Source organism: Acytostelium subglobosum (genome assembly GCF_000787575.1).
Source record: "Acytostelium subglobosum LB1 DNA, scaffold: scaffold5, whole genome shotgun sequence".
Lineage (NCBI taxonomy): Eukaryota > Evosea > Eumycetozoa > Acytosteliales > Acytosteliaceae > Acytostelium > Acytostelium subglobosum.
Genome location: NW_012236527.1, coordinates 315,077 through 335,949, shown reverse-complemented (window position 1 = coordinate 335,949; position 20,873 = coordinate 315,077). Strand labels below are relative to the sequence as shown.

Here is a 20,873-nt window from a genome sequence, read left to right as displayed (position 1 = left end):
GGGTAGAGTGCGAATGACTGATTGACTGATTGATTGATTGCAAGTCAACGTCAATGCAAGTCATGTATCTTATTTGGTTTATGTGTATGTTACAACAGGATTATGTGATTGCTGATTCGTCCATCTTATGTTCGCTTGGAGAGAATCTGTGTGAAGTAGTACTCGCCATTGGCCTTCTTTGCGACACCTACTCCGCAGTGAGTGTAGTTGCCATTGATGTTGCGGACATTGCCTTCAATGCCAAGCCATACTCTCATCGCAGACTATCGATGTATGATTGATTGAATAGAGTTAGGTTATGCTATGGGATGAAAGAAGAATGAGGGGATGACGTACCTCAGCAGGTTGCCTCCTATCATTGTGGAAGGCAACGTTCTCTGTGTTGCCTGTTGTTGGGAATGGGATCTTCTTGTGCCTCTCCTCTGCGCCTTGGTGTCCGAATGGGACAGCTCCAGAGGCCATCTGCAATGAATGTTGCTCTGCTAACTTTGACAACTCTGGACTCCAAACCAAGTCAGCTAGTCCATTTGCTTTACGTTGTTGATTTGTAAGATCCAACAATTTCTTTCCAATATCTTCCAAGTTCATCCTTTCTTATTACTTTACAATACTCCTTATAAGTATACAAATAAATAAATAAATAAATACTCTAACAAATAATGACCATCACATGGAATGATCAACCCATCAAAATGCATTCTTTGAAAGGGTTAGGGCAAGGGTAATGGTTGCTTGGCAAAACCGAACTTTAGTAAGTTCAAAGAGAGTATTGTCACGCGACCACGAACAACATACATATACAACATTGACACGACCACATCAATCAGATACAACGAACACATTGGGAATGATCATACAATGATGCAGATGTTAGAGATTTGGAGCGTTGATGACTCCAAGCTACAAGTACTATTGTTGTTAACATCGACTATATTGGTAGTTGTGGTATTGGTGTTGCTACTGTATATGTACGTTAGACCAAGGTTGCTGGCATTGTTCGACCCCTTCCGCCTGCTAGACACCAAGTGTCACTTCTGCCACGCCTACAACAAAGTACCATTAAATCAGCGCAACAACTGGACATGCATCACATGTGATCAATACAATGGGTTCAACAGCGATGGTGACTATAACATCGACTTCTCGGCCATGGTTCATAATCAACAGTTGCAACAACAACAACAAGGTATTGGTCCAATACCTCGCACAACCTCCTCTTCAACATCATCATCATCATCATCACAAACATTATGCGCCAAGTGTCAATATCAACTTCAAACAAAGACAATGGATCTGCAACAGTTCGAAGCAGAGACAGAGGATTGGTCAAAGTATGAGAGGTATAGACGTGAGCGAGAGAGTCAGTTCAAGTTGTGTGCTCAATGTGAGGCATACACTTCAAGTGAGATCAGTAGAGTCAATCGATATGTAATATCGACACAATATAACAATCAGTTCAACTCGCCCAAGTCCTCGCCCTATGTCTCCTCGCCACTTGTCGGCATGGGGGCGTCTACAACTACCACACACGCCGCCACGTCAAAGTCATCCGCCACAAGTGGACTTGGACATGGACAACGAGACAACCTAGTTCAAGTTAGACAATTCATCAATCACATCATATACCTACTACTCATCGTATTGATGATACATTATCTACTCAAGAGTATGTTGCCATTCGTAGTCGACTCGCTACCTCACTCACTCACTCACTCACTCCTCACTCTTTCAATCAACCTTAGTCGACTCATCTATACGTGGACAAGATAATAGTATTATAATGATATCGGATACGATTGAACTTGCAGTGTTGGCAAGCTTTTGTATGCTAAAGAGTGTCAATATTGTTGTTCATTATCGGATACAGTCTACGCGTAGATTCAGTCACTTTAGGACGCCACGAGGCGAAGTTACATTTGAATCGATCGCATTCCTTCTATCAATGTTAATCAAACTATTGATGAGATATACAAGTCAACTAGATATCTCAACAATACCAATACAAGAGTGGATAATGGTTCATGAACTATCGCGAATCACAATTCAATCGATAATCAGTCTCTGGAAACACTTCTCACAAGACAACACATTCTACTTTATGTTCCTAATACTTGTATTCTACATGCACCGTACCGATGTAAACAAGAGTATGAACAATACAATAGTAATGGTAGATAGAACACAACATCAGCAACACAATCAACAGAATCAACAGAATCAACAACAACAACATGTTTCACCAAACACAAAGAAGAAGAGGTCACCATTCGATCTCGACCTTCCACTCACTGGAGACCAACAAGATGGTCGCTCCACAACTCATATTGACAAGAATGGTCTTCACAAGCTACTTGACAATCTCAAAGATGTAAGTAACTACATGCAAGTACTTGTACAACTTCATACTAATCAATGAATGAATGAATGTTATGTAGGAATCCAACATTATGGCCAACATCTCAACACTTGAGTTGAGTGATATAGATGATAGTAATGGAGGTAGAGATAGAGGAGTATCAAGATTTAGTATTATCATTGGTCAGCTGATATCATTGCTTGGAAGATTGATACAATGGATGGTTCAGATATCATTCAAGTACAAACAGTTCATAATGGGCATTATACTTTGTGTAATCATTCAATTGATAATCATTGTTTGCAACAACAAAGCATCATGAACCATTCATTCATTATCTCTCAATTCAAGTCACTGGTGGTCCTTCCTAACTTCACACTTTCTCGCGAAACTGTTCACAGTCATTCATCTAATTTGACCTAAAATGGAAATATTGGTTGGACCTAACGAAAATGGATTTGGCAGTTGGAGGCCTTTAGGGCCTCAGTTGATGCTCATCGCGATGTCTGGTGCACATACCACCAACCAACACAGACACATACACTTCACTGTGATACCGACCGTATGACTATCCACCATGACGCACTTACTCATTCAGAATCATTGACATGTCATCAACGACTTAAACAGATAATCAATCTCAATCAATTATTATTAGATTTAAAGTAATATATCTACAATACATATATATCAAGAATGGATGTTGAGGAGGATGATAGAATAATAAAACCAGTACTTATCAAGAGAACAAACAATGATGGTGGTGATAATGTATCATTGGATAAGGATGTACCTGTTAGTTTGGCAAAGGAACAAGTTGATACACCAGATGTACCAAGAGTTTATAAAGATCATGATGGTGACCATGAGGATAGATTACAATTCGAGGAGGATGATGATCAAGATGAAGTGCACCACGTAGATGTGGAGGTTCAACACCAATATGAAACATTGGACTCTGAAGAGACAACATCAACTACTCAAGATAACCTCACAGGATCAAGTGGATCATTGAGAGAATCAATATCACTTCCATATCATTCAAATGCCAGGAATAATAACTCCCCAAGAATGACTGCCTCCCCAAGAATATCAAGAATATCAACAAGTAGTCCACATGACAGAAACAATCGTATTCATCATATTCCAACAACCCCAACAGGTTCCAACAATATTATATACAGTCCAAGACCCAATCGATACTCAAACATCATCAGAATTACCTTTTATTCAACCAGATCCATTCACAACAACAAACTCAAACTCAAACTCAACAACAAACTCAACAACAAACAACTTAAACACAAGTACAAATGACAACTATCATACTAATTCATTGACCAACAATAGGTTTGATGATGGATATACACGTGATTCAACTCATGTCATTAGATTGGATAGTGGACGTGAACACATCAGTAACACAACATTCGCCAACACACCATCACTTGAACGACATTCATCAACTTCATCATTACCAATGGTTGACAATATGAATAACCATTCTCATGCTCAACATACTACAATGGATATGCCAATGTTTGAAGTGGAGTTGGCACCAAATACCAATCAGATCACAATAGTACGAGCAACATCATCACATATGGAAGATGAATTGGATGAAAATCCAAGGAGGAATATGAAGTTTCCCGCCATGTTTGTTCTAATCCTTATATTGATCATAGTTGGACTAGGTGTATACTTCTTCCTAAGATAGTATGTTCCACTTGTCCAATCATTAATGTCCCATAAATAAAGTCCACTCAACCAATCACACTCACACCCACAACCCCATCTTGAGCTCAAGATGGTGATGATCACATGAGTTATTAATACATTCATTAAGTGAATGATTGAGTTAATATATATTTATATGAATGAATGAATAAAAGAGAGATATATAGATATGTCTTTGAGAAAGAGGAACAAAAATAATAATAATGTTATTGCAGCAAGAGGTACATCTTCAACGATTGGCGATGGTGTACTTTATGATGTGAATAGAGACAATGCTCAAAAGAGACAACGTAGACATCTGCTGAGTAGGATACTGCGGCAATTGGGTCGAATACTCACTTGTAGGTGCTTTGGACATCATTATCATGGAGGCGAAGGTACTGGAACAAGATCATTACAAGAACAATACAATACAGAACGACAGAAAGAAGATATAGAGTTACCTCAATTATATAATAATCATAATCATAATCTTAATAATGGTAATGGTAATGGGAATGTTGCATATAGTTATGGACCGGCAACTGTTACCGGTCACTCATTGGACAATGGTAGTCATCAGGCAGCGGCATCAGAGTTGGTCATACCAATGGTCAAGGGTATAAGAGTGGACAAGGAGAGAGCAGACCCCGAGACATACTTGGACGAGTTGGATCATATTACAACACTCTACGAGAAGGAGAAGCGGATGTCTAACGGGCATCCGTCAAACAATCTGGCGTTGCAGTATGCCATCACGCTGTCGCACTCTGAGGAGCATCGCAATCGAGCAAAGTCGATACCGATACTGGTGGAGCTGGTCAAGAGCGACACGCACAACAAGATGTACGTGCTCAACTTGGGCACGACATACTTCAAGGAGGAACAATATGTCAAGGCGCTACAATGTGCCGAGCGCATACTTGCTGGAAACCCACTGGACTCGGACGCGCTGTCACTCAAGTATCTGGCCATGAACTCGATACAAGCACAACAAAGAGAGGCTGACAAGATGAAGAAGGAAGCAGTGGCCGCCAGTGGCGTCAAAGTTACCAATGGTGGAGGCAGTGCAAGTGCCATTGGCGAAGGACCGCCATTACTTCGAAGCTCAATCAGTCAAATTATCACAGAGGATGAGATGGCCAAGGAGAAGGATGTGTTGGATGACGATGACGACGAGACGTCTTCATCGTCGTCATCACATCACTGAACAGCTAGCTAATGAAAATATAGACATCATCATCGTCGACGTCTTCCTCGCTCCACACTTTATGAGATGATCATTGGTTCAAACGCTCTTTATTGACTGGTTGGCTGGCTGACTGGCTGAATGGCTGACTTTGTTATGAAGGCTGGATTGTTGGTTGGTTGGATGTTGATGGCTGGATGTGTATATATACATGCATGGCGATTATAGTGTTGTTGATGCCAATGCTCTGTCCACCTCATTATGATGATGGATCAATTTGATTGAATGAATGAATGTGTCTGGATTGTCTTTGTTCGCTGTCTCCATATATACTACTATTACTATGCTATATTCTTTCTTCTTAACTAACTAACTAACTAACTATAGATCGATTGAGAACTTTGTCTTTGAGTCGCCATCGTCATCCTTGTCACTGTCGTCAAGATTAACATCAGAGTCATCTGTGTATGAACTTAGATCGCTCTCTGATTCACTATCCTCTTGCTCTGCATTCTTTGTTGCATACTTATTTACAAACTCTATTGTTGTTGTTGTCGTTGATCAGTCAATCATTGTTAGTCTCCAATACCAAGTGCCACGCTTCAACAATCAATCAAACATACCTTTAACCTTCAGCTTAAACTTCTCTGGCTCCTTTAGGAGCATGGAGGCAGCCTCTCCATTCAAAGGATCGGTAGGATTCGGATATAATAACAGCTGGGGAAGGAATACTTCGAATATATTGATCAGGTCGAACATTGGACTCCATGTCTGATTGATAACATCTAAACATACTGACCCAGAGCTATATACATTGCATTGTTAGTCTACATGCTTGTTACATCAATGTATCATGTGTGATACATACGCCAAGTCAACGTTTGGATGATATATCTTGTTCAGGAAACCTATTGAAGGTGACTTGTAAGGATAATTTGGAGGTAGTTCAACTCGTACCTTCCACGTTCCACCAAAGTATGGACCTATTATACGTGTATTGATTGATGTATTAGCAATCGATCAATCAATCAATCAATCAATCAAAGATGAATACTGACTGTCTTTAGGACCATTGAAAGTGACTGTGAACTCTGCCATTGAATCAGGTGACATGGTAACCTCGTAGTTACTCATCATCCTACATTCATACACAACATCATATATTGTTGATGTTAGCGACTGACTGTATTGTATTTGTTGAATGAATGAATGTGTCAACTTACAGCTTGGTCAAATCCAAGTCTCTTCTTCTATTGGGCGACGACATTATAATGTATACAATCAATCTACTACACTTCTACTATATATATATCACCTATCTATATCAACCAATCAATCTATATATCTTTCTATCTTTCTATCTATGTATCTGTCTATTCTAGCTATCTATCTGTCTATCTTTCTATCTCTATCTCTATCTATCTGTGTGCTTATTAATTAAAGTGTTGTCAATTCTACACTTAGTTTCACTTTATTCCACATTTTGATTATTATAACCTTTTTAGTGAAAATCCCTGGTTCTAGAGCAAAAGCGTTTGCTGAGCTCACTCATCCAATTTCCAAAGTTTGTATTATTACAAATAACAATAAATAATACACAATATAAAACAATCTCTCTATTAATCAATCAATCAATTACCACCCAATAATACAACCCACTTCTGGCGTAGTTCCAATCATCAATTTCAACACAACACACTTTAACGTTAATTTCAAGATCACTTCACTTCACTTCACACCACACACAACCAAATATACATTGATCGATGTCAATCAATCAAACACATAATTATCAGATTGATATCATGGCTGTATTATCTGACTTGTTGATTGTTGTTAACATGACATGCTTCTGAAGGTGGGAGCTTGAATTCGGTAGAATGACCACGATTCTTCTCTAGAGTATTCTGAATGTTTGATCACGTTTTCTAAAACAACCCCCATCCATCAAATATCCATTCCGAACGAACAAAAGACAGGAATGGTGGAGTGTGTAGGACATGTCACTTTTTATTCAAACACACACTCATTCAATCAAACAATCAATCAATCATTCAACAAATACAAATATATATATATATATTTATTTATATAGAGAATGAGGACAACAACACTTATTGTATTATTAGTGTCACTTCTATTGGCATTGACTATTGTCGATGTCCAATCAAAGATACATCTACCACATCTGTTGTCAAACAGACGTTCGAGATCAATCGATGATCAACAATCAGAGATCAACAACAAGGAGATTACAACTGCAGTCGAGAGATTGAAGGCTGCCCGCTCTACACCATTGACACAGAGATCGAATGATCCCACCGACTATGAGGTGACCCAACTGCCAGGCCTCTCAGCCTCTGTCAACATCACCCACTACGCCGGTTACATCAACATCAACGAGCAAACCAATGGCAACCTCTTCTTCTGGCTCATCCAAGCCAACGCCACAAACTATCTGGATCTTCCATTCTTGATTTGGTATGTTGTCAATCAATCATTCAATCAATCAATCGATCAATCGATCAATGTTGACTGACAGTGTGTGTATGATTGGCACTATTTAGGATTAATGGTGGACCTGGTTGCAGTTCCATGGATGGCCTGTTTGTCGAGAATGGACCATTCAGACTCACGAACGACTCTGGTGACTACCTCATCAACATCAATCCATCGTCATGGCACAACGTCGCCAATGTACTCTACATTGATGAGCCAGGTATGTTGTTCTCCCTGGATGTACCCATCCATTCACACTTGGAATCATTCCACTGACCCCTCACTCACTCAATCAACTCACTCACTCAATCCAATCAAACTCATCAAATCTTGGGTCACATGATTGATCAATTATTGGAACTATTCCACAAACATAGTCGGAACTGGATTCTCATACGTCACCAATCAACAGGGATACGTTACTGATGACACTGATTTGGAGATTGACTTTTATATCTTCCTCCAGGAGTTCTTTGGTATCTTCTCAGAGTTTAAGACGCTGCCATTGTTCATCTCTGGTGAGTCATTCGCCGGTCACTACATTCCACACTACGCCAACTACATCCTCGAGATGAACACGGCCATTGGCAACGGAACACTTAATGAGACCACTCTCAATCTCAAGGGATTGGCCATTGGCAACGGATGGACCCATCCCATCACCCAGTACGACTCGTACTCTGAGATTGGCTACGCCGCCGGCATCATCAGTCTCGACCAGTACAACGCCTACAAGCCTCTGGTCGCTGCCTGTCAGGCCCAGATCAACCTCGGCGTCTACGACTCGATCGAGTGTGGCAACGTTCTAGGACAGCTGTCCGACGACAGTGGCACCAACACCACTTCGCAGGTTAACGTCTATGACTACCGTCTGTACGACCCAACTGGCGGTGTTGAGTGGCCCGTCGGCATCTTTAACGAGGCTGCCTACCTGGCCCTTCCCTCCGTGCGCCAGGCCATCCACGTCGACACACCCACCCAGGTCGCCCCCACCGTCTGGGCCGAGTGCAACGGCACCGCTTCGCAGTTCCTCACCAACACTGACGAGTCGTCGCTGGCGCTCTTCCCCAACCTCCTGGCCAACCTGCGCGTTCTCGTCTACAACGGCCAATTCGACATCATCTGCAACCACATTGGCACCCAAGAGTACCTCAACCAGATGGAGTGGAACGGCGCCACCGAGTGGAACGCTCAGCAGCGCGTGATGTGGTTCGCCGAGAAGGACAACATCATGCAGACGGCCGGCTACGTCAAGGGACCCGTGCAGAACCTGACCTTCATGCTGGTGCTGGGCGGCTCGCACATGGTGCCAATGGACCAGCCCGAGTTCACCTTTGACATGATCAACAAGTTCATGAACAACCAGACCTACGCCAGCTCGCCACAGACTAACGGTGTCATTGACAACACCAAGATCATCACCTCCCCACTCACCCAAACCTCCTGGATCCTCATCATCTTTGGATGCTTCACCGCTGGTATCATCCTCGGTGGATTCATCATCTTTGGACTCTACCGTCACAAGATCATTGGTGAGGATACATCCTACCACAAGGTCAACTAATTATATTATATATTAAGTTAAGTTATAAGTTAATATAGTATTGGTACTTAAGTCATGTCCGACCTTATTATTATTATTATTATTATGTATCTCTTTAATGAATACTACTTTAGAAGTCAATGAAGTATTGTGGAAGCATTGAGTGTAGAACGTCCTGGGGGTTGACTTCCCAAAACAGGAAAAACAGGTCAATCTGTGACTCACCACACGCACTTCTTCTTACAAGTTCATTCATTCACTTCATTTGAAGAAACACACACAAGTTCATTCATTCTTTCATTCACTCTCATTCAAATACATATACATACACATATATATTTATTTATTATATAATATAATATAACATATTCTATTCATTGTAACATTAAATATCAATCAATCAATCAATCAATCAATCAATCAATCAATCAATCAATCAATCAATCAATCAATCAATCACTCATTCAAACACGAATACAAACACAAACATAGACACATACTCAGATAGGATACTGAGATAGCGAGAGATAGAGAGAATGAGTAGCAGCAACAGTTTAAATAATAGTATGAGAGATAATAATAGAGTACCAGTAGAGACTCCATTGTTTTGGTGTCATCATTGTAAGAAGCATATTGAGATTGTAGATAGGGAACACTTGGTCTGTCCAGATTGTAATTCAGAGTTCATCGAGGAGGTGGACCCAGAGGAGCGAAGACAACAACAACAGAGACAGCAACAGCAACAGCAACAACAACAGAGATTACATCATCAACAACATCATCAGCAACATCAACAGCAACAACAAATGCATGGTCAATACCAGAGATTGTTGAATCCATTCTTCCCTTTTCAAGACTTTGGCGGTGGCGGCGGTGGCGGTGTTGGCGTCGGATCTCCAACGACAACAACAGTACACAGAACAGTGGTACAGCCTCGAGGCGGACAGATCTCATTCTCCTACAACTACCCAGGACCTGGCGGCATCACCACGACTACAGGCACCACAACTTCATCATCCTCGTTGGGTGGCGGCGGTGGACCATTGCAACAACCAGGCGATCTAAATGCAATGCTTGCGTCGTTATTTGGTACACCACTGCAAGGACAACCAGGCATGCCACCAGTCGTCCATGGTGGACAACCAGGCATGCCACCAGACATCCTTGGCCAGCAACAACCAGGTCAAGAGCGAGCAACAGACTTTGATCAAATATTACTTCAGTGAGTATCTCATTCGCGAGCGCATACCCGTGATGAATGAACACATTAACTAACTCAACAATGCAATTCATTCTTAGACTTATGAGATCAATGGGACTATCACCAAACTTACTGGCAATGGGTCCGAACGTCTTTCTCAATCAACAACCAAACATGGGAGGATTAAACATGGGCGACTACTACATGGGCGATATGCAACAATTGATGAATCAACTGTTTCAAGCTTCACAAAAGTACGTACAATTAGATTGGATTGATTGAATGAATGACTTGGCAAGACTAACTAACATGGTCGACTCGACTCACACTCGCTTGTAGGAAGGGAACACCTCCAGCCTCAAAGGATGAGATCAACAAACTGCACAAGGACAAGGTTAGCCAAGATATAGTGGACAAGAAGACTGATTGTTCAGTGTGCAAGGAGGAGTTTGAGCTGGGACAAGACTACATCGAGCTGCCTTGCACACACATCTATCATCCCAGTTGTATTTTACCATGGTTGGAAGCTGTAAGTAATAATGATTAACTCGTTGATTGATCCATACTGACTACCACAACCAATCACCACCAACAGCACAACAGTTGTCCTGTGTGCAGATATGAATTGAAGACCGATGACAAGGACTATGAGAATGCCAAGCAACAGCAACAGCAACAACAACAACAACAGCAACATAACCCAGACGACGATGACAACCACCCACATACGACTTCAACTACGTCGACTCAGAGTAGGAGCTAATCGATGGATGACTTCCACTCATCTAATGGCGGCAGTCTTCAGCTTTAATGAAGGTTAATACAACATTAGGCATATATATTACAACTCCATTCATTCGTTCCATTCGTTCGTTCCATTCGTTCATTCACAGAAGCTCCACAACTTGATTGACTTGTCTGATGAACAGGTGATTAGACCATTCTCCCACAACTCGATGCCGTTGATAATCTCGGAATGACCCCTGAGCAAGCGAAGTAGTGATCCATCTTTGAGATTATATATTCCAATGTCTCCATTGCCTTGCCCAACCATCAGGAACTTGCCTTCGTTGCCAATCTTGAGCGAGCCAACAACGTCTTGATGCTGGATGGTGTACAGACAGCCGCCACTCGACAGGTCCCACACCTTTGTTCTCCTGTCTGCCGCCGATGTGGCAACAATCGATGAGTATGAGTGCAGACAGAAGATGTCGTGCTCGTGAGCGTTCCAGGCCTTGATTGTCTCGCCCTTTTCTAGGTTCCACATGCGGATGGCACTATCACCTGAGGAGCTGAGCAAGTGGGATCGATTCATAACGAGCTTGTGAATGCCGCTGGTGTGTCCCTTTAGCACCTGTTTGATTCTCGATGTGGCGATGTCCCATACCAGGATGGACTTGTCGGCCGAGCCCGTGATGACTGTGCCCGGATTTGATCCGCGTACAACACTGCGGACTCCATTGGAGTGGCCTTTGAGCGTTCTTACACACTTGCCAGACCTCGTGTCCCACACCTTGGCCGTCTTGTCCCAACTGGCACTGACCACAGTGTTGTCATCCGTGTCCAGACTCACGCTGGTGATGCCGTTGGTGTGCTCGGCGAATGACATGACGGACTTATGTGTCTCGCAGTCCCAGAGATTGACGATCTTGTCGCTGGAGCCCGTGGCCAACATTCCCTTGGAGTAGGAGGTGCACAACATTGCCGAGCTGGTGTCAGAGGTGAAGTTACAAGTGTCGGCATAGCCAAACCTAACGCGTCTCTGCAAGTTCTTGTCATCCAATCGTTTGGACATCACCTGCAGGGAGTTGGAAAGGTCCGCAATGCGGGTTTTCAAGTACTCAATGTCCTGGATATCAAATTGATTGATTGATTGGTCAGTAAATGATTGTCATCGACATCTAATCATATTGTTACACATACATCTTGCTTGTGTGATGGCTGGTCATGGTTATGCTTGTGCTTGTGCTTGTGATCGTGGTCATGACCATGGTCCTTCTTATGTTCGTTATCATGTTTGTGTTCCTGGTCATGCTTGTGATCGTGGTCGTGGTCATGCTTATGCTTATGCTTATGATCATGGTCGTGGTCATGCTTATGCTTATGGTCGTGGTCGTGGTCATGCTTGTGGTCGTGATCGTGTTCATGATCGTGGTCATGCTTGTGCTTGTGGTCGTGTCCTATCTTCTTCTCTTTATGTTGCTTGTGATCATGATCATCATGATCATGCTTGTGTGCATGAGGCTTATGTTCATTGTCATGGGCATGGTTGTGGGTGTGTCCATTGCCATTGCCATGGGCGTGGCCGTGGCCGTGACTGTGTCCGTTTCCATTGCCATGGTCGTGGTCATGGTCATGGTCATGGTCATGATCATCTTCATGTTCATCACTATGATCCTCCTCACACTTTGGATGATTATGTAGTGCATGATGACTATGATGAATGTTTGTCTTGTCTGGTTTGTGATCGTGCAAACTGTCAGGATCATGCAAATGTGCCTGAACATGCACATGACCCTGTGAACAAGTTGATGTTGTCGATGATGACGATGATGATTGTTTATCCATCCTCTACTATCTATCTGTTATTATTATTACAATAAAGTTTGTTATGTTTATATTTATTTATTAGGCCAATGCAAAGTATTGGCAAAGATTAAGATAGATGCTAGTCTTGAGAAAGTTAGTCCTAAGCTCGTAATTAACACCAAGCATGGGCACGCGCGTGTCTCCCACCTGTCACCAGGTCTGAAACCTTTTGCAAATATCTGTCGGCTGGAAGTTCCATATTCCCAAGATATTCGGAAACGACAAATCAATTGTTTATTGATCAATCAATCAATCGATCAATCACCCATATTATTTATACGTATTAGTTCTCCTACAGTTGTCATCATACTGGATCAATCAATCAAGGTTAGTTCACGCCTTTCAATCAATCAATCAAACGATCAATCATGGACCACTACACTACGTACCTCTTCAATTGTTGACTATTCCTTAGATCAGATATTAATGACGATATTGACATGTTGGACGTCTTTAACCTTCTCTTTAACAGATCGGTCAATAATATCTCTTTGTACTTTTGTTTCTTGATTAGTCCAAGTAATTCCTTCCTACCCTTTACAAGATTACTGATGAATGCACCAGAAGCAGGTATGGAGAACAGGAAGTTGCCCTCTCCATTCAACAATAATAGATTACATTGTACTAAGACCCTGGGTATATTGATTGTGTTCCATGTCAGTGTCGGACTTTATGATTGATTGATTGTGATTGATCCATCGAAGGGACTTACGTTATGACATTCTCCAATTGATTTGATGAGACTTGCATCACTTGTTGTAACTTTGTTCGATAGATGTTTGTGTCTGTGAAGCTGGACATAAGTTCGAGGTAGCGGTCCAATACCTGGTTGTGGCTGAGTTGCAGCTCTTGTGAAGTTGAGGAAATGATTGGTTCTTGAGTTGTTGGTGTTTCTTTGATCTTTAATGATCTTATCTTTGTATTGTAATCTCTTGTTCTAACTACTACATAGTCACTATGTCCTGTCATAAGTTTGATTACTCTGACATATCCTTGTTTCTTTAGTGACAACTAGTTTGTACGAAGGTTAGATCAACATGTTCATTGAGTGATTGATTGATCAACCAGATATACCTACAATGTTCTTATCTACATATGTGTTGTCTTTGATCTCTTGATAGAGTATTGACATTAGGAGCATGGGAGGTGTCTGCTTGTGGGTGGCACTATCGAATGACTTTGCCATTATTGTGTTGATACGACTAAGTAGTTGCATCTCTGGTTGAACAGGCTCGAGGTCAAAGTCAAAGTCGTACATTGCCGTGAGTGCAGTGGCATCATCTTGCTTCAATCTCTTTGATACATCATTATCAACAGTGTCATCATTATGGTCGTCGTCATCATCCGATAAGAGATCATCTATATTATTATTATCGATGTCATCGCCATTTGATGGGTCGTCAATATCTATTGGAGCCTTGCGCTTCTTTGGTGTATTATTGGTCATTATGACATTGCTTATGTCTATCTATCTGTTTGGATTAACAACAATGTTTGGGATGACCATTGGGTGTCATYCTTGTCTCATCTCAACTTTTCAAGAGACCCAATTCTTGGAACTCACACCTTGAAGGTGTGAATGTTCGAGAACAACTCCGTTTATCACTTCACTTGTTTTTGTTGTAGTTATCTCTATGAATATATAACAACACAACCTACTTAATCTTATATGATGAATCAAACAACAACAGATACAGTTGGTATATGTACAGTACACAATAAGAAACAAAAGAATATTTGTTTACAATGTAATCAATTGGCTTGTGCTGTCTGCGCTGTGTTACAACATAAACAACATGAAATGGATCATGTAGATAACATAAAGGCAATGATACAACAACATAAATATGGTGATACATTCAATGCAAGATTGGAGACATTGCTTGGAAGGTTCAAGGTCATGTCAACTTCATATCAAATACTGGACCAATCAAAGTGTGATCTCTCTGAACACTTTAGACAACTGCATGAATGGCTGATTGTCGAGGAGCACAGGCTCAAGGCACCAATCGTCGAGCAGTTGGACAAAGTCACAAATTCAATCAGTTGTATAACTGGTGAGATTGAGAGCATCAACAGTATATTCAATGATTCTGTTCCACTTTCTGCACGAGATGACATTGACACGTTGATCAAGGAGGTGGCGACAACTCAACCCACAGTGGAGCAGTTCATGAACAAGACATTCCCCCCGAGACAAGACGATGGTTTCGAGTCGATGCAAATCAGTGACACACAGCTGTTGACGATGGTTCAGCAAAGGATCCAACACATCAAAAGCCCAGCTCAGTCAGAGGACTACAAGTATACCACTCAGCTAAAGATCCACACTGAAAGGCTCATTGATGTCAGGAAGCAGATTGGAAGATGCTTTGAGAACATTGACTTGGAGACCAGGGCCAAGGCAGAGAAGCTCCACAATCATATGTTGGTGGTTGATAGAGAAGGCTGGTCTTTGTACTCTTTGGACACCAGACAATGGGTGAACCACCCAAGAGAGAATGAAAAGACTAATGTGGACAAAGCAGTTGTCTATGCCCAAGGTCACGTTTACTGCTTTGGATGCATGGGCTCATCTACATATGACAAGTTCTCAGTTGCAGACCATCAATGGAGGTACGACATCCCGATTGACACCATTCAAGGAGGGTATGATATCTCCGTATGCTATGACGGAAATCGCTTTATATATTTGGTCGGTGGCACTGAACAAGATGGACATACTCTGAATCGTGTCGATCGATTTAACATTGAAACACAAGAGTTCAGCCATGTTGGAGAACTACCACAAGATGTTGATAAGGCAACAACCTTTGTCAAGGATGGGGAGTTGTACGTGGCCTGTCAATTCCGCGAAATTATGGTTATGAACCTCAAGACACTACAAACAAGATACCTCCGCTTAGACCTATCATTGTACATTGAAAGGATGTTTTGTTTCGATTCAAAGGACACATTGTACTGCCTAGACGCTCATGGTTTCTTCGCCGTCACACTGTCAACTGAAAAGATAGTTGTACTAGGTGCTGCACATCAATTCGAGTACTACTCTCATCTGCATTGGACTCCTGAGCACGGTATCTTCATCACCAATGGCAAAGGAAACAAACATGTTTCTTACTCAGTAGAGAATGATCAATGGGAAGACACACAAATCGATGCCGAACTCTTCAATACTTGTTATGGTATCTGTTTGATAAGAATAGAATAGATAGATATGACACAATGTGATGACTCCAATAATAAGAATATGGGTTGGAGCCAACCATCAAACCATCAAGCCCATCTTACTCTCGACGCCCTTCTTGTTCACACTTTCGAACTGTTTGATGGGTGTTTGTTTGTGGGCGTTTGCATGTAATGACAAGACGATATGTGTGTGGAACAACCCCCCATCAATGCTAGTGATGGATGTCATCAACATAAATTTCCACAAATAAATAATATCCGTCTTTTTTTGTTATTGATGTTGGGTATGGACCGTCTCGATGAAAAGTAGAATGCTTGCACTGTATGAGGACCACAACCGGAATGGTCAACCAGCGACCTTGACAATTCGCTTCTTTCTCACTCGCTTACCAACAGACAAAGGTGTCCATCCACACTTACAAGACACGTGTCACAATCAATCAAATTAAAACCCATTCACAGACTTGATGGGCAAGTTGGCTGTTTGATTGGGACGAAGACTGACACTCCAGAACACAACAAGGTAAACAATATCTTTTTTTTAATCACCTTTAAGATATCATTCGACAATTCCTATCATTATTATTTTTGATAAAACATAGACTTTGTATTTGTAAATAGAGATATATAAATATTATTATAACTTATTTATTTATTTATTTAATTAGTTATTATTAAAATGAGATTATTGTCCTCCATAATATTCCTGGCTCTTACTCTGTCATCAGTCTTTGCTGCTGTCAGCTTTGACCCTCAGTACCAACTGTCTTTGGTTAACAATATTAGAGCCTCAGCTGGAAAGTCAAACATCCAAATTAGTCAATGTCTTATGGACTCATCTCAATTCCATTCGGATTACCAAGCAAGGTAAGATTGATTGATTGATACCAATAACATATCACTCATATCATATTCAATCATCCTTCTAACTCACACACATACAATCAATCAATCAATCAATCACACACTCACCAATTAGTATTTCAACAATGACTCACGACGATCCAAATGGAGGTCTGTTTGAGAGATTTGAGGCCTATGGTTCTTTTGATATGTCTAATGCCGCTGAGAATGTAGCCGCCGGTCAACAGTCTGATGACTCTGTTATTAATTCATGGAAGAACAGTGCTGGACATTATGCCAACATGATCGGAGACTACACCTACATTGGTCTTGGAATGAAGGTTGGTTCTGATGGTACCCCATACTGGACTCAGCAGTTCATGACTGGTGACTGCAAACCAATAACATCTACTACTACCACAACTACCACTAGCCAGTCGACCACCTCACCGACTACTACCAAGCCCACCACCTCATCTACTACCACCTCGGGCCAGACAACCTCTTCAACTACTACCAAGCCAACCACCTCGTCCACTACAGGTGAGCCAACTACAACTAGTTCAACAACTACCAAACCAACTACTTCATCCACCACTACCAAGCCAACGACCTCCTCGACCACCGGTGAGCCAACAACAACTAGTTCAACAACTACCAAGCCAACCACATCCTCCACAACTACCAAGCCAACTACCTCCTCTACTTCCTCAACCACTACCAAGCCAACTACCTCCTCGACCACCGGTGAGCCAACGACAACTAGCTCAACAACGACCAAACCAACTACATCATCCACCTCGTCCTCAACGACTACTAAGCCAACCACTAGCTCAACTTCTACCACCAAGCCAACTACATCATCAACAACCGAGAGGCCAACAACCTCCTCCACTGTCACCACTACAACTGAGCAGTCTACCTCTACTACATCCACTACAGCACCAGCCTCCACCACCGTCACCGGTGTTGTCGAGACCACCCAGTCGACTACCCATCCAAGTGCCTCATCCAAGGTGATCGTCAGTGTATCCTCCATCCTCTCATTGTTGCTCGTTGTCATCTTGTTGTAAAGATACACCAACCTGAGAGTTATGTTAAGTACCTTATTTATTTATTTATTTAAACAACGCATATATAACAACGCAATATATATATTTATATCTATTTATTAATAACAATAAACAATGTATACTTATCTTCCTTCAAAGAGAAAGGAAAGACATCTTCATAATATTGACTTTGATCGGAACCAACAACGTAATTCGGTAGTACATCCGGATAATCAATCACCAATCTATTGTTTTAACCACACACACACTCTCACCAATCACACATGAGAGATTAATCTCTTTGTTTACAAGACGATTCAAGAGGTATTAATCGCCTTTGAGGTGTGGCAATATAGGCCAATGTAATTGGTTCCTCGGTTAATACATTATTATATAGTGGTCGGTCAATATTCCAGAGAATAGTAGCATGGTCAATCAATCAATCAATCGATCAATCGATCAATCCAATAGAATCAAGAACGGGCATTTAATACAACAATACACACGTGTTTAGTTAATCGAATTAAAAGCTTATTATTAATAACAACTATACTAAGAAGTAAATAAACTTACCAAATGACTATAATTAGTATGTTATATATCGATCAATTGTCTGGGATAATTCCAGTCCTCAGCCCTGACATCCTCCTCTTCCTTTAGAATCGATAACTTCCTTGGGATCATTCAGTCCATCAAACATTGGAAATTGCTCTGTAGTGTCCAGTGGCAATATGAATGTCTACGGTCAATCATCCAATGGTACCTCCAGTGTTGTTGGTCAGGTCAGTGAACATGTAGCACCAATCGTCAAGAATATAGAGGCAGCCACATCAAACATTCTTGGTGCAACTTTTAAATATCTGGACGGAGTCACCAGTAGTCTAGGCATCTAATCTAGACTACCAAGTTATGCTTATTGTATTGAATGAATGACTTGAATGTAATAAATGTATCCTTGTAATGTATCTACTCCTCCTTGATATCTTGATGAATGAGAAAGAGGCATGGTAGCCTTATGATTGACCTCCAGCATGTCTTCTGACTTGTTCGACAATCTGTGAGCAATCTACGTTGGGAGGACAGTTCTTCATTACACTCCTGGTCAACTCGTCGACGTCATTTTGTGCTCCACTGCCACGAATGAATATCCAGTAATGTAACAATACAAACAGGATGAAAATGCATATATATCTAATCACTATTATCCAGTAAGTATCTATTCTCACCATAGTGCATTGCTGTCGTTGAAAGGAACATACCAGCATATCTCAAGCTCATAGGCTCAGAGTTGTTGTTGTTTTTGGAAGTTATTGCATTTTGTTCAATGCCACTGTTGCTGCTGCCGCTGCTGTTGTTGTAGTTGTTATTGAATGTATAGGTTCGTCTTTGATGAGTTTGAGGAGTATTAGTTGTATCTGTTGGTGCACCCGAAGACATGACTCAGAGTAGAATGACAAAAACATAGACCCATTTCACTTCTTTGTCTTGTTCACTCTCATTCATTCATTCACACATCACGCTCATAGATATATACAAGAGAGAGATAATAAGTCACTTGTATATCTTATATATATATAAACCATAGACATGTTGACAGAGGATACCCAACCAATCAACCTAATTATGTCACTACTCAAATAATGTCTATGTTTCGTACACTTTGTTCAACTTGATAAGAATGACCTGTAGACCTCAAGCAAACAGACTCAATCATCCATTATTGAATAGATGATGGATGATTCATATTGCAATGTCGATATCACCTCACAGAATTTCCTTTATCATCTATTATCTGTCAATCTGTCTATCTTTCTCAAGCTAGTTGTAATTGAAGCTTCCAATTCCCAGCCCCCCTTTGTGAAGGGTGTGGGTCGGCAAGACGAGTGATGACATCACTCGAACAGACCTTTGACACCCCTATCTCTCACCCTGTCACTCTGTTACTCTGCTAATTATCATTCACCCACTCTCGTGAATCACCCAACTTGATCAAACAATAACATACAGAGTGATTGATGGTAAGGAGTAGAATTAGTGACATTTTACATTCAATTCAAAGTAATAATATTAATTTGGATAATAGTATACTCAGATGTATACATCTATGATCAGTGTGACTGCATGGCTTCAGTGAATAACGTAGAAATATATGACTCGGAGATACCATGGCTAGCATCGACCAACTCATTCAATATTACCGGACCTGACTATAAATACTGAGGAATTCCAAATGTTACTAATCATCAAATCAATCAAGTCTAATCAACTATTACTACTTACCTACTCTTAACAATAATCTAAAATGACTCTCCTCAGTAAGTGACTCATCATGACTCATCCAACCAATCAATCAACCAATCAATCGGAATCGATCAAACATAATATTAACATAATTGACCATTTATCGTTAATTCCAATCCATTATTATAAACAGAGTCCATGACCTCCCTCTCCTTCAACGCCTCCTCCATGTGCAATGGCGCAATTTCCAGCGGAAGTGCCGGCGCATTCGGCCAATCATCCAATGGTACAGCTGGAATTGTGGCCCAGACCGGCCAGATGATCGCACCAGTGATTGATGCCGCAGTCGGAATTGTTCAGAACACTGTCAAGGTGGTCTTTGCCACCGCTGATAGTGCCCTCGCCCCACTTGGCATCTAAAACTCTCGACAAACTAGTTTGTTGATCCATCCATC

General features: G+C 41.3%; 13 protein-coding genes across 13 annotated transcripts; 8 read left to right on the top strand and 5 right to left on the bottom strand.

The window, feature by feature from the left end:
- Positions 1 to 128: 128 nt before the first annotated feature.
- On the bottom strand, positions 129 to 588 carry SAMD00019534_029060 (hypothetical protein; the record flags this gene model as incomplete). Its single annotated transcript, XM_012901039.1, has 2 exons — positions 129 to 263; positions 337 to 588. Coding segments are annotated over 2 exons (387 nt in total), but the record flags the coding sequence as incomplete, so codon positions are not given.
- A 270-nt stretch (positions 589 to 858) lies between these two features.
- SAMD00019534_029050 (hypothetical protein) lies at positions 859 to 2,678 on the top strand (the record flags this gene model as incomplete). The annotated part of the gene is made up of 3 exons (XM_012901038.1): positions 859 to 1,666; positions 1,743 to 2,368; positions 2,436 to 2,678. 3 exons carry the CDS (start codon positions 859 to 861, stop codon positions 2,676 to 2,678), a joined length of 1,677 nt encoding a protein of 558 aa, XP_012756492.1.
- Positions 2,679 to 4,262: 1,584 nt separating this feature from the next.
- Positions 4,263 to 5,279, top strand: SAMD00019534_029040 (hypothetical protein; the record flags this gene model as incomplete). Its single annotated transcript, XM_012901037.1, has 1 exon — positions 4,263 to 5,279. A coding segment is annotated over one exon (1,017 nt), but the record flags the coding sequence as incomplete, so codon positions are not given.
- Positions 5,280 to 5,642: 363 nt separating this feature from the next.
- SAMD00019534_029030 (hypothetical protein) lies at positions 5,643 to 6,528 on the bottom strand (the record flags this gene model as incomplete). Its single annotated transcript, XM_012901036.1, has 5 exons — positions 5,643 to 5,800; positions 5,885 to 6,066; positions 6,130 to 6,244; positions 6,320 to 6,399; positions 6,485 to 6,528. 5 exons carry the CDS (start codon positions 6,526 to 6,528, stop codon positions 5,643 to 5,645), a joined length of 579 nt encoding a protein of 192 aa, XP_012756490.1.
- Positions 6,529 to 7,359: 831 nt separating this feature from the next.
- SAMD00019534_029020 (hypothetical protein) lies at positions 7,360 to 9,324 on the top strand (the record flags this gene model as incomplete). Its single annotated transcript, XM_012901035.1, has 3 exons — positions 7,360 to 7,742; positions 7,829 to 7,980; positions 8,138 to 9,324. 3 exons carry the CDS (start codon positions 7,360 to 7,362, stop codon positions 9,322 to 9,324), a joined length of 1,722 nt encoding a protein of 573 aa, XP_012756489.1.
- Positions 9,325 to 9,869: 545 nt separating this feature from the next.
- SAMD00019534_029010 (hypothetical protein) lies at positions 9,870 to 11,267 on the top strand (the record flags this gene model as incomplete). Its single annotated transcript, XM_012901034.1, has 4 exons — positions 9,870 to 10,525; positions 10,603 to 10,758; positions 10,844 to 11,033; positions 11,100 to 11,267. 4 exons carry the CDS (start codon positions 9,870 to 9,872, stop codon positions 11,265 to 11,267), a joined length of 1,170 nt encoding a protein of 389 aa, XP_012756488.1.
- A 120-nt stretch (positions 11,268 to 11,387) lies between these two features.
- On the bottom strand, positions 11,388 to 12,299 carry SAMD00019534_029000 (hypothetical protein; the record flags this gene model as incomplete). Its single annotated transcript, XM_012901033.1, has 1 exon — positions 11,388 to 12,299. One exon carries the CDS (start codon positions 12,297 to 12,299, stop codon positions 11,388 to 11,390), a length of 912 nt encoding a protein of 303 aa, XP_012756487.1.
- Positions 12,300 to 12,457: 158 nt separating this feature from the next.
- On the top strand, positions 12,458 to 12,928 carry SAMD00019534_028990 (hypothetical protein; the record flags this gene model as incomplete). The annotated part of the gene is made up of 1 exon (XM_012901032.1): positions 12,458 to 12,928. The coding sequence occupies one exon, from the start codon at positions 12,458 to 12,460 to the stop codon at positions 12,926 to 12,928; it is 471 nt and encodes a 156-aa protein (XP_012756486.1).
- Positions 12,929 to 13,766: 838 nt separating this feature from the next.
- Positions 13,767 to 14,030, bottom strand: SAMD00019534_028980 (hypothetical protein; the record flags this gene model as incomplete). The annotated part of the gene is made up of 1 exon (XM_012901031.1): positions 13,767 to 14,030. A coding segment is annotated over one exon (264 nt), but the record flags the coding sequence as incomplete, so codon positions are not given.
- Positions 14,031 to 14,153: 123 nt separating this feature from the next.
- Positions 14,154 to 14,540, bottom strand: SAMD00019534_028970 (hypothetical protein; the record flags this gene model as incomplete). The annotated part of the gene is made up of 1 exon (XM_012901030.1): positions 14,154 to 14,540. One exon carries the CDS (start codon positions 14,538 to 14,540, stop codon positions 14,154 to 14,156), a length of 387 nt encoding a protein of 128 aa, XP_012756484.1.
- A 225-nt stretch (positions 14,541 to 14,765) lies between these two features.
- Positions 14,766 to 16,301, top strand: SAMD00019534_028960 (hypothetical protein; the record flags this gene model as incomplete). Its single annotated transcript, XM_012901029.1, has 1 exon — positions 14,766 to 16,301. A coding segment is annotated over one exon (1,536 nt), but the record flags the coding sequence as incomplete, so codon positions are not given.
- Positions 16,302 to 16,961: 660 nt separating this feature from the next.
- SAMD00019534_028950 (hypothetical protein) lies at positions 16,962 to 18,198 on the top strand (the record flags this gene model as incomplete). Its single annotated transcript, XM_012901028.1, has 2 exons — positions 16,962 to 17,149; positions 17,262 to 18,198. 2 exons carry the CDS (start codon positions 16,962 to 16,964, stop codon positions 18,196 to 18,198), a joined length of 1,125 nt encoding a protein of 374 aa, XP_012756482.1.
- Positions 18,199 to 20,479: 2,281 nt separating this feature from the next.
- On the top strand, positions 20,480 to 20,838 carry SAMD00019534_028940 (hypothetical protein; the record flags this gene model as incomplete). Its single annotated transcript, XM_012901027.1, has 2 exons — positions 20,480 to 20,492; positions 20,612 to 20,838. The coding sequence occupies 2 exons, from the start codon at positions 20,480 to 20,482 to the stop codon at positions 20,836 to 20,838; spliced, it is 240 nt and encodes a 79-aa protein (XP_012756481.1).
- Positions 20,839 to 20,873: the final 35 nt, after the last annotated feature.